The 12,647-nt window shown below is 37.5% G+C and overlaps 1 protein-coding gene across 1 annotated transcript in view; it reads left to right on the top strand.

Moving 5' to 3' along the window:
* The window catches only part of LOC107101783 (neuronal membrane glycoprotein M6-a-like), a 38,316-nt gene that overhangs the window by 12,813 nt on the left and 12,856 nt on the right, over positions 1-12,647 (top strand). The window contains exons 2-3 of the mRNA XM_015400832.1: positions 9,844-10,036; positions 12,256-12,412. Of these exons, the coding sequence (XP_015256318.1) occupies positions 9,844-10,036; positions 12,256-12,412 (350 nt within the window). The remainder of the gene's footprint in view (positions 1-9,843; positions 10,037-12,255; positions 12,413-12,647) is intronic.

Below are 12,647 nucleotides of genomic sequence, written 5' to 3'. Positions count from 1 at the left end.
TGACTATGACCTGGATGACGGAGAACCTTCATCAGCATATTTAAGATTTCTTCTTTTACTTTTTGCGCCTTACCTTGAGTTGCCATTGGTGTTTGAGTGAAGGTGGATGCCAGACGCTTCTGAGTATTCACCAAAATCCTTCTTGAATATAACTCTTAGATTGTCTTCTAGGATGAACCAATTCAAAATGGAAGCACTTGGCATCACTTCCGCTGAATGACGCTGAACCTTCCAAACCAAAGTAAATTCAGGAACATAGACAACAGACTTAGATACTCATTGGTGGTGAACTACTAAGGCGTCAGTCTGCTCATAAAAAAAGGTTTTACCGGTAGTTTTAAAGGGTCAAACAAGCAGACAGCACGTCTAGAGTGACACAGAATAAAAGTTAATTTTACTACAAACAGGGTTTGATGTCACCAAGTGAATATGAACAGATTCCAGGCTAAATGCATAGAAGATATCAACAAATGGATGTGCAAGAATGTTCTTCAGCTAAATCAAAACAAAACTGAAGTTACGGTATTGGATGAAAGAAAAAGTTAGCACCCAGGTTGAATTAATCCAGCCAGTAACCGACCAACAGGTTCTAAATCGTGTTTTTTTTGTGAAGGACTTAGACCTGAATGACGACAGGAACAAAGTCGGCCTTCTATCACCTGAAAAACATCTCCAGGATTAGAGGACTAATGTCTCAGTTGGATCTTCAAAAACAAATTTCTGCTTCGTTCATCTTCAGTAGGATTGATCCCTGCTGTGGTGTCTTCACAGGTCTGCCTAGGAAGTGGATCAGACTCATTAATTGACCCACTAAAAATGGATCTGGTTCCAATGACACTGAAACCAAAATGTTCTTTAGTTCAGGGAACATTAAAACTTATAAAACATTAAACCAATATAAAACAAAAGAATCATATAGAGAAATCATAGAAACATCCTATGTTTTAAAGTCCATGTAAAGTAGCAATAAATATGTGTTCTGGGTTTAAAGAAGAACTTAGAAATATGGGCTATTAAACACCTAACCAAATTTAATCAGTTAAAAAGAAATGCCAAGCATTTAAACACTGATATAGGAATTCTCCCATTTATGATAAAGTATCAACGTATGGGAGTATTTTTAAGAGATTACAACATTGAATTTATTCAATTTTGAGTTTAAAAGAAAAATTGCAAAATCCCCTTTAAACAGCCTTTAAAATACAAAAAAAACATTATATACACGTGTGAGAAAAAAGGCTATAATAACAGCCATAAAGCTATAAAGAAACAGTTTGTAAAATGATAAGATGGAGAAATTCCTGAAGTTAGACAGAAAGCAGTTTAGTGTTTTTTTTTATTGGTCTCTCTCTGGCCTAATAGTTTCACTGGTTTTATGTTTTTTCTGATTAGATGGTTTTTATTTGCTGTACTGGTTTAACCAGTTTACTGTAACTGGTTCATTAGGGTTTATTAGCTTTACTGGTTCCTCAGTTTTAACCCGGGTTGTCTCACTAAAACTCTTCTCTAACTGTGTTTTGGCTCAGCGATGAAATGGATCCATGTCATATCAGATTTTCCGGGTCAGGGGAGGGGGGGTTACTCTTACACAGTGATTACAGTAATCTGTGTCACAGATTTATTTCTGATCAGGCATCAAACAGACACTCCTTTCAGATCAGAAGAGAACTTCTAATTACTTTGTTTAAAAGTCTTTACCTCAGTCCTTCAATTACTTGAGCAATAGATTCTGATCAATAACAAAGTATATTAGAAAAGGTAATATAACAAAAGGTGAAATATTAAAGCCAAGTACACCTGGTTCCTCTGGTGTATTTAAATACCAACGGGCTGCTGGAGCCTCCAGTGATCAGCAGCCTGATCATTATTGCAGTAGAGCAGCAGCTTGCTGCCTGCTGTCGCGGCTCCGCCCAAACAAAGAAAACAGCCGCAGCCTGTCCCACTTTTTACCGGGTCACTGGGTCTTTGCAGCATCTAAAGCCTGAATATGGAAATATGACAAGGATTAGAATATGACTGTGATTCAGGACACACAGAGAGAAAAGACAGATCATAAACACATCCATGCTTAAGTACACAAAAAAACATGTTTATCTACTAAGAATGTAGATGCAGCACAGCCTCCCTCCCCCAACGCACACCAACACACACACATTAATATCACAGCATCAAACTGCTCCTCTCTGCATTCGTCCATCTGCCTCACACTGACTCACAATTGAGAGCACAGAGACAAATTTAGCACCAGCCTCTGCTGCGACCAGCTCTTTTATTAAATGGAGTCAGTCAGAGCAAAATGGTACCGTCCTACTGGGCTCGGCGGCCATCTTTGTCCTCTGTTACCGCCTTGGTTTAGGAGGCGAGTGTTTTTGCACTGACTGAGGCGCGAGGAGCGGGCTGGGCCTCTGTGAAAATGGAGAACGAGCATCAGTGAGGCTGACACTCGGAGCCGAGCTGCTCTGTTGCCATGACAACGCTACAGGCAAAGTGGGTCAGCGGGCTTCTGCCACGCCCCTGTTGGCATGGCAACAAGACCGGTCAATTAAACCTGTGCAGCATGATGACTCACACACAAACACAGAGCAGAGCGAGGAGCTGTGTGAGTGTGACCGTGTGTTGTGGTGAGGAGGGGGGGGGGGCGGATATGAACCTCTAATTGAATTCATTGGTCTTTTGTATGCAGGGTCTATAGGCGGGGCTTAGACATCAAATGCCAAGAAAGCAGAGATTTGATTGGCTCAGAGTCTTGTCAGTAAAGCCCCAAAACACCACAGCATACCCCACCCTGAAGTTAAAGGAGAGGAGCTTCACAAGGATTGGATTCTAGGACCCCAACCTGCCTGTGGAGCAGATTTAAATGGACCAATAGGACACTTTTCCTCCTTGTCTCCCTTTTCATCCAGTGTGTTTTTCTAAGAAGTCCTTTAAGTATCAACAAAGCATCCTTTACATCTGTCCTGATATGATTGTATACAAATGTGGATCTGTACCTGGACCTGTGGAAAACCTGCTATAAATCATTTCAGCTACAAGGATCAAACCTCAGAATAGTCAGTGTATTCTCATTATGAGTTCGTATGAAATCCTACGAAAAGTTATGCACCGTAATTTTGTACGTTTTGGACATTTTTTTCGTTGCATGCGCATCTTACGCACCATTCAAGAACATAGAATTTAACATACAATTAACCCTAACCCTGACCCTAACCCTAAGATATAAAACAGCAAGAAACGTAGTTAGAGACATGAAGAAGTGATTATTGCACTGTTTTTCCCAGTTTTACGTCCGTCCGCGGATCTGCTTTTTTTTCCGTCTGCCAGCGCATGCGCACTGATCTGGTTTTCTGAGGAAAAACGTCCAAAACGTACGAAATAGTGTGCATAACTTTTCGTACGATTTCATACGAACTGATAATGAGAATATGTTGGAATAGTTGTTTAGGTTAATGTTAAAATTCAAAAAATGTCCACTGGAATTAGAATTTTTTTGAATTTTTACGGATTGACTATGACCTGGATGACTGAGAACCTTCATCAGCATGTTAATGTTGTTGGTTAGCAACATAGCAAACAAAGCAACAGTGTTTTAGTAAGATAAACCTACATGTCCTTCCTGCTGCTTTCTCTGAGATAAGTGGCTGTCACCCATGGTTTAGATCAAGACAAAAGCAGCCAGGTGGTTAGAAATATAACAGTTAATATAAAGTAAACTTTTTCTCACCTTTCAGACAAAAAAACATTAAAAAGGTCAACAATAAAGCCAAAATAAATGTTTCTTATAAATCTTGAGAATTCTGGACTGATTTTCTGTGTCAATAGCTACGTTTCTATGGGCATAAGTCATCAGAATAAACAGCTGATTAGATAAAAACATGTGTCACCTAAACATGCCAGAGTGGAATAGAATTATAATCCAACTGAAAAGGGTGCTTTATGCAGACTTACTGCTCCTTAATGCAGAAAAAAACAGAAGTTATAATCTTTGGACAAGAGTCTTTAAAATAGAAAAAAGAAAAAAAGTCAGTCACTTCATTTGGATGGGATTAATCTCAGATAATAAAGTGAAAGGTTTTGGTGTTATTTTTGATCAGGACCTGTTATTTAAATCCAAAAGAGGTTACTAGAATTTCCTTCTTTCATCTCTGGAATATTGCTAAAATTAGAAATATCCTGTCCAAGGGTGATGCTGAGAAAGTGTGTCCATGCATTTGTTACTTTAAGACTATTGTAATTATTTACTAACACTAAGTCCACAAACTGTTGTTAAAAGCCTTCATCTGTTCCAAAATGGTGGAAGTAGAGTGGAGATAGAGTGTTAACAATTTTTGTCAGGATAAATGTTTCCCCTTGCTCTACCTCGGCCGTATTGTGGCTCTGCCTTTCTTAAACCTCATCTAACATAGGTCATCCTGAGCTAATTTCTGTATTTGTGCTGCTATATGTTTAGGCTGCTGGATGACATAGGAACCACTTTTCCTCATCCTGCTTTATTCTATCTCTATCCTCCTGCTCTGCAGTATTTGTAGAGTTCCATTAATAACTTTGATCTCTGCTTGTTCTCATCATAGTAGCTTCCTCTGGTCTGTTTCTGTTAGGCTGTGATCCTGAAGAGAAATCTCACCTGTGCTGCTGCTGTCTGCATCTCTGTTTATAAATGTTGGAGGTTGAGCATTTTTCAGTGTAGTCCTGTTTCTTTTACTTTGGCTAGCAGAATAGGTTTGAACTGAATTTAATTGAATTAGTCACTCCTTTCAGTAGGATCACATTACAATCCTATCAGAATATTGAGACTGACATGTTTACTTGACATATGTTGAGTCCAATCACCATTTTATTCCGATTACTTATGTCCATGTAAACGTAAGCCTGGCCAGTCAAACGGACCTTTATGCAATGTACAGGAGTCTAGGCCTCAAGACTGTTTGGTATAAAACAGAGGACAATAATGCGGGTAATCTCTCCCACAACACTGGAGACTGCAACTGCAGCAAAGCGATGTGTTAAAGATCTTTAACTATGTCCCCAAAACAAGCTGTTCATATTTTTAAAATGGTTAAAGTGCTGCCAGAGCTTTTCTTCTTTTAAATGTTTTAATGTTTTTGCTCCACGTTCTTAGCTAGTCCCACTTTATGATCAGCTCTACCTGCTCCTTTTCAGATTGATATGCTGTCTGCATAAGATAAATCAGTCTGGCTGGGCAAGCCATGGAAACATAACTATTGTCTCAATAAAATGTTCACACTGTTTCCTAGCTATTGAATTTATTATTTCTTATGTTTGAATCTATTATTACCACCAAGAACATTTTAAACCGCTTCAACATTCAATTTAATTCACTTATTTACATAGCACCAATCCACAACACATATCATCGCAAGGTACGTTACAGAGACAATTAAACCAGACCATATAGTCGGATTGGTTCAAAGATTTTTATCTAAATAAAAGCAGCTGATTGCATCAACTTATTGACTCAACAGCAATCCCTAACACCGAGCATGCATGTATTGTAGCAACAGTGGAGAGGAAAACTCCCCTTTAACAGGAAGAAAACTCCAGTAGAACCAGGCTCATTGTGAGCGGCGATCCGCCGAGACCGACTGGATTTCAAGGACACAGGAGCAGACATACAAAAGTAATCAGAGATGCAAAAAGTAACTGTCAATCACCCTGTCCGGGAAACACACAGCCAAGCAGACCAGCTCCAAGCCAGCTCCCAAGTCAGAGGATGAAAGAGAGCACATTCAGTTAGTCACAGTAAGAGAAACAGAACTACACTGAAAAACAGGCCATGCTCCAACATCTTTAAACAAAGGTGTTGATAACAGCACTGCTGATATTTCTCTCCAGGATGGAGCCACAGCCAAACAGGAACACACCAGATGAAGCAATATGATGCGAAAAAACAGATATAGCATCAAGTTAAAAGTTGAACTAACAAATACTGCAGAATGGGATAGAAGAGAGTGAAAAACATTGATGAAAAGTAGACACTATGTCCTCCAGCAGACTAAGCCTATAGCAGCATTTCTATAGAGATATCTCAAGATAACCTGAGCCACTACTATAAGCCCTATCAAAAATAAAACAGTCATATTATGCTATTCTCCTCAATGAGAAAAAGCTCAGTTTTTAACAAGAGCACCATGGATACAAGAAACTCACTGTATAGTTTTATTTAAAAGCATGGAGTTTGAGCAAGTAAATAATATGATCTGCCAATGAATGAATATTTTCGCTCATAAAATAAGATTGAAATAAAGGTATTAATGATGCAGTCTTTTTTTTTCTTATTTCAAACCAAATGATTTTATTCAACTGGCAAATTGTCTTACAGGTTAGATCAGCTAAAATCAAGGGAAAATACACTGCAATAAATGGCAATACAATGAGTCCATCTTTCTTTAGTCTACCTTCAGTCTGTCTAAGAGACAAACTATTCACTTCACTGTTAAAGAGGTCCAGCCTCTGCACTGCAAAAATTATCTTAAAATGAGTAAAAATTTCTTAAATTAAGGGTATTTACCCTTAATTTGAGCAGGTAAATAAGATGATTTGCCAATTGAATTTGTATTTTTACTCTTAAAATAAGGGATCTAGATAAAATGCACTTGAAATAAGACAATGCAATTGTTTTTTCTTATTTTAAGTGAAATTGTCTTGTTCCATTGGCAAAGTGTCTCACTTAAATCCTTAATTCAAGAAAAAATGCACATATTTTAAGAAGAAATGACTTATTTACGGTAGATTTAATTTTTTTTGCAGTGACCCTGGTTGGAGGGTAAAGCCTAGTTTGGGTCACAAGGAGTGAAAAAGGAAATAAGGGAATGTTTTATGCCGACGCATTTCACAGATGAGACATCTTTCTGCAGCAGTAAGTCGACCTGCATTGTTAGAAACAGAAGGAATTAATGGGCCTTAACCCAGGAGATCCAATGATAAACAGTCCGAGTCGAAATCCCTGCAGCCAGCAGCTGATCTGATTTATTTCAGGTCTGTCACAGGTCACGGTCCAGGTCCAGGTCTGTGTTAAGCACTGTGAAGAGGAGATTGATGGGGCATGAATGCAGTGATATTAACGGCTTAAAGGGGTTGAAACCAGGTTTATAATGTTAAATCAAATCTAATCAAAACCTTTTCGGAGTTCTTTTGTTTCTTTACGGTTAAATCTTTATTAATTTTTAGCTGGAAATCATAATTAAATCTAGAACAACAGCCTGTTCTGGGTTCTTTATGTTTTCTAGATATGCGTGCAGAAAAACATTCGAAAGATTCAGCCCACTGCGAAAAAAAATGAATAAATAGATAAGCCAATTTTTCTTAAACTAAGTTTATTTTCTCTTATATCAAGCAGGTAGATATGGTATATATTTTAATAAATAAGAGGATTAGCATTTGTAAACAGAAAGTAATCCCAATATCTCATTTCAAGTGGATATCTTACTAAATAACTAATTTAAGGGCAAAAATACTAATTTCGTTGGCAGATAATCTTACTTACCTGCTTCAATTAAGAACAAATATTCTTTTAAACAAAATCTGACTTAATATTAAATTCAGATTTTTCAGTGCAGTATCATGGATGTAAGGAGGTCCCAGGTTTTGCCCACAGAGAGAGTCTATCCTTCAGAGCTGGACTTTCTTCTCACCCCTGATCCAAGTTGAAGCAACAAATCAGTACTACGGTACCTTGTTCACAAGTTTCACTATTACTACTTCCTTTTAGAGCCTGACTGGCCATTTACTCCATGCCCTTTAATAAACTGGGATTATCTGGATTAAACTTTATTGGGGGACAAAAACAGAACTACAGTAAAATATTTAGCTAAAACAAGAACAGAAAAACTTTCCTTAGATCTGAAGGATGATCTCCAACATGCATTATTGGAGCTGAAGGAGGATTCTCTGCAATTAATCTAATCCTTATGGAGGAAAGGACCCTTCTAACCAGCCTGAGGCGTCAGAGGGAAATGTGACTGATAATTAAAGACTCTAATTAAATATTGCAACCTTTAAACAAGAAACTTCTCTGCTGCCTTTTACACAGTGCTTTTATTCTATCTCAGGATGAGCCTCTGGGTTGGTGTCATCAGCGTCTGCTCAGCTTCGCTTTAGTTTCTTACAGCTTTTATTCTTTTTTGACTTTTAGAGAGATGTTATCTGCTCTACTGAAGAGTTTTACTGGAAAGAACCACTCTGTTCAGCAGGTCTATGCAGAAAGCCTCTGAACTTACCAGTGAACAACAGTCATTCACTGGAAAAATTATCTAGAAATAAGTAAATATTTTCTAAATTAAGTGCATTTATACTTAATTTAAGTAGGTTAGAGAGAAAGTTTGCAAATGCAATGAGTATTTTTACTCTTAAAACAAGATAATTAGATAATATGCACTTGAAATAAGACAATGCAATTTTTTCTTATTTTAAGTGTAATTTGTCTTGTTCCATTGGCAAAATGTGTCTTTTACCTCCTCAATCCAAGAAAAATTCACTTATTTTAAGAAAAAATTACTTATCTAGATTTCGATTTTTTCCAGTGTTCAGTTTTTAGCTCCTGGTTGATTTTTGTATCTGTTCCAAATGTCTGAATGTTTCCAAAGAACACTTCATCTGTTACTGGAGGAGAAACGTTGATTTCTAACTGTCTTTGAGGTTCTGTTCAGCGTCCCATTTCTCTTAACAACTCATCAAAACCGGGAACACAAGAAAACATGGGATTAGGTTACATCAAGATACAAGAAACCATAAAGCTGCAGCAATGAGCAGCATATTGGATTCAAAATGTCTCCATGATAACCAGCAGATGCTGTCCACATGCCAACTGGTTTGGGAGGTAAACTCCTACCACCAAAAACATAAACATGGCTTTTATTATCCTCTACTAGGCCTTTAACTGGACTGCAGAGGAGATCGATTCAGCTACAGATGCAGAAGCAGGTCTGATGTGAAACAAAGGATGAAAATATGGAAAATTGTTTTTATGCTTGCTGTCAGGCATGGTGGAGGTTCTGTGATGCTGAGGACATTTTCTCTTCTTAAAGAATTCAAGAGCCTCGTTGGACTGCACTGCATTGGGCATAAAAAAATAATCAAAAGTTAAGTTTTGTTTATAAAAACAAACATTCTGCATATTTTGGTGGATTTTTTTTTAGAGTTAAGATAATAAAATTTGTGCATTTTTAGATCAACTAAGGACTTTTAATAAGTCAAATTAATAAAGAGCAGTAAAAAGGATCAAGCTTGGTGTGTGACTCCATTTGCAACAGGCCTAAAATTAAAAACACACCTCAGAGGACATCAGACGTGCTGCATCAGGGTGAAAGTGCAGTATTAGACAAAATGCTCTGAGTGTTTGGTTTCCCAAATTGGGACAATTGGGCAGACACTCAGATTGTAGAGTTTGAATCAAACTATCATAGTGATTTTAGGAAATGTCTTCACGGGGACATGATGATTGTTTTTAACACATAGAAGAAGCTCAGGCTGTGGTTAAACTTAAACCACCTACATGTGTTTTAGTAAGAGGTCTGATTCTGCTGGTTCTGATCCGTTTAAGAGCTGCAATGAGTTTTATATTCCAGCCACTGTGTTTCCATGGCATCGCCACACATGTGATGATGATGAGGATGCTGATGAGGATGATGAGGATGACGGAGATGAGGGTGGCAATAATGAAAATGGGAGGGATTCTGATGATGAGGTGGAGGAAGACAGTTGTGACGAAGAAAACAACAGAGAAATTATATTATATATTTACAATATAATATATATATATATTATATTGATGAGGATGATGATAATTACTAGAATTATTTCAATGATGATGATTATGTTCTTTCTCAGGCTGTAAGGAGTGCTGTGAGCGATGCGTCGGCAGCCTTCCCTGGGCATCGCTCATCGCCACCATCCTCCTCTACATGGGCGTGGCCTTGTTCTGTGGGTGTGGCCACGAGGCTCTGAGTGGCACCGTCACTATCCTCCAGAACTACTTTGAGGTGATGCGAGCTCCTGGGGGCGTCCTGGACGTGTTTACCATGTAAGTGACCCTTCCAAAGAGGCTAATAAAGAAGTCTGGATTTCTCTGGACCGTAGTTTAGCTCTGCTCTTCCTCATAATCTCAATTTCTATCAGGCTGACAATGATATCAGGAAGAAAAAGCTGCTGAGCTGAGCAACAAAAAAAAATTTTCTACAAAAAATTGCAAATATAATGTGTATAATTTCATTCTAAATTTGAAGAAGAAGAATTGGCTAAAACGCTTAATGCAGAAAAAAATGGTTTATCTTTGACTGTAAATTTCCTAACCTGCCCAGGTATTTAGATTTATTTTGGTCTTTTAAATACATTTCCAGCTAGATTAGATTTAATAATTTATTTGTGAGCTTTACCCGCTGCTACACATTCATGGAAACAGCTGGAAGCAATGTTGCCCAGCAAAGAAAGAAGAAGCTCCTAGATCAGGCCTTTCTGCAGACTCTGCCTGTGCAGGAGTTGGTTGTCTGCAGCTCCAACCATGCAAATTCCAGAAACAAGCATATTAGATGTTCCAATCACATGAACACGGCTGGGTGTGACTGTCTGTGCTGTATGATCGATCAGTTCAGGGTGTTGTTGCCTCTCACTGTGACCAGCTAGCTGTCCTTCTCTGATCCTATGGGTCTGAGCTTAAGGTACAGGATGTATAATCACTATTTTATCATCTTTGCCTTTATTTACCAAACTACAAGCAGCCTAAATGTTTCAATTAGTTGGTTTTACTCTTTGTTCTGAAAGGAAAGGATATAATGGACAGAGGCATAGAAATAAATGTTAACCAAAAATCACTGTGTTAAAATAAATCCGGATTTTATCTGGAGATAATTTCATCACGCAGACTCTTCCCATCACAGAAAATAATAGCAAATCTGTTATTATGGAGATAATTTTGGCCCTACATTTTTGTAAGAGCAAAACATATTTTGTTAATTAAACTTTGAAAACAAAGAAATGCAATCCAGAAATGAAACTTGGAAAATGTTCATATTTAAAAAAAGTTTCATATTTTTTAAGGGTTTTTTTTTTCTTGGATATTTACGGTAGAGGATTAGGGCCACTGAAAAAAAAGTAAACTTATTTTTAAATTTTATTTCAGTTTAACATGGGAAAAAAGTCAGAATTCTGAGATTAAAGTCAGAATTTTGACTTTTTTCTCAAAATTCTGACTTTAATCTCAGAATTCTGACTGAATTCTGAGATTAAAGTCAGAATTTTGATAAAAAAAAGTCAGAATTCTGAGATTGAAGTCAGAATTCTGAGATTAAAGTCAGAATTCTAAGAAAAAACTCAGAATTCTGAGAAAAAAATCAGAATTCTGAGATTAAAGTCAGAATTCTGACTTTTTTCCTATACTTTACTGAAATAAATTAAAAAAAATCAGTTAACTTTTTTATTTTTTTCAGTGGCCCTAATCCTCTTCCGTAGATATTTTACATTTACATTACAGATTTGCAAATTGTCATTTTATTTTTCAGATTGAGTTTTACAAAGTACATTCTCTTTAAATTGTGCTCTACACATCACATTCTCTGCCCAATAAAAACACTTGAAATTTTTTTCCCCTGTTCAGTCAAGAGAAAAGCCCTCCCCAAAACATTAGAACTTAAATCTGAATTGTAAAACTGTACTTGAAATAATGTTACTATAAAACTTAATCTGAAAAAGACAAATTTGACGAAGAAAAAACTAAACCTGTAGAAAAATTTTGAAAAACATAAAATACAGAAAATGCCCTGAGATGTACTGGTGACCCTGCCTTTGCGCCGATAAGCACCAATCACGACCCTGACAGATTAAACTGGAGAAAATGGATGTATGGAAAATCTGAAGAATAACATTTTTAAAAATCTGAGACAACAGTTAAAATCCTCTTAAAAATCTTTTATTTTTATTTTCATTAAGACGCTTTGTTTCTGGATTGCAGTATTTTTAAAGTATCTATTTAGAAAATGTGTTCTGTGCGAGCCACAATAATGGAACATAATCAATAATTCGCTCCATCTGTGACAGAACCTCTAGACTATGTGTTCTGATCAGGGCTGCAGTCCTGCCAAATCCGAACCCCCTCCTCCAAAACATCTCAGCTTGATTTCTGGCATTGTTCCCGAATGATGATTTAGCTGCAGATTCAGACAGCGGCTGGGTGCAAACATCAACATGTAAACAGATAAATATTCATGGATTCATTGAACGCTGTGAGTGTTTGTGTCCTTTTCTCAGCATCGACATCCTGAAGTACATCATCTACGGCCTCGCAGCTGGTTTCTTTGTGTTCGGAGTGCTGCTGCTGGTGGAGGGCTTTTTCACCACTGGAGCCATCAGGGATCTCTATGGCGAGTTCAAGATCACCGCCTGCGGACGCTGCCTGACTGCATTCGTAAGAGAAACCCCAGACCCCACGGAAGATATTCCGAACAAACTGTGTTTGTGTGTTCAGATTGGTCCAAACAGCGAGTAAAACCGAAAGGGAACCAATATGCATTAAATGTTGACAGCAGAAACGCCTGCATAATCCTGCGTGGTTCACTATGCTGTAAAATCTCAGTGAAATTTAATGAAATTTGTCCATTGAAGCTTTTTGTCTCACATTTAGTTCTGTGTCAGTGCCAGAG

This window comes from Cyprinodon variegatus, unplaced genomic scaffold (genome assembly GCF_000732505.1).
Source record: "Cyprinodon variegatus isolate N-32 unplaced genomic scaffold, C_variegatus-1.0 Scaffold1151, whole genome shotgun sequence".
Classification (NCBI taxonomy): domain Eukaryota; kingdom Metazoa; phylum Chordata; class Actinopteri; order Cyprinodontiformes; family Cyprinodontidae; genus Cyprinodon; species Cyprinodon variegatus.
The sequence above is the reverse complement of the archived record's forward strand: the minus strand, read 5'-3'. Positions and strand labels throughout refer to the sequence as shown.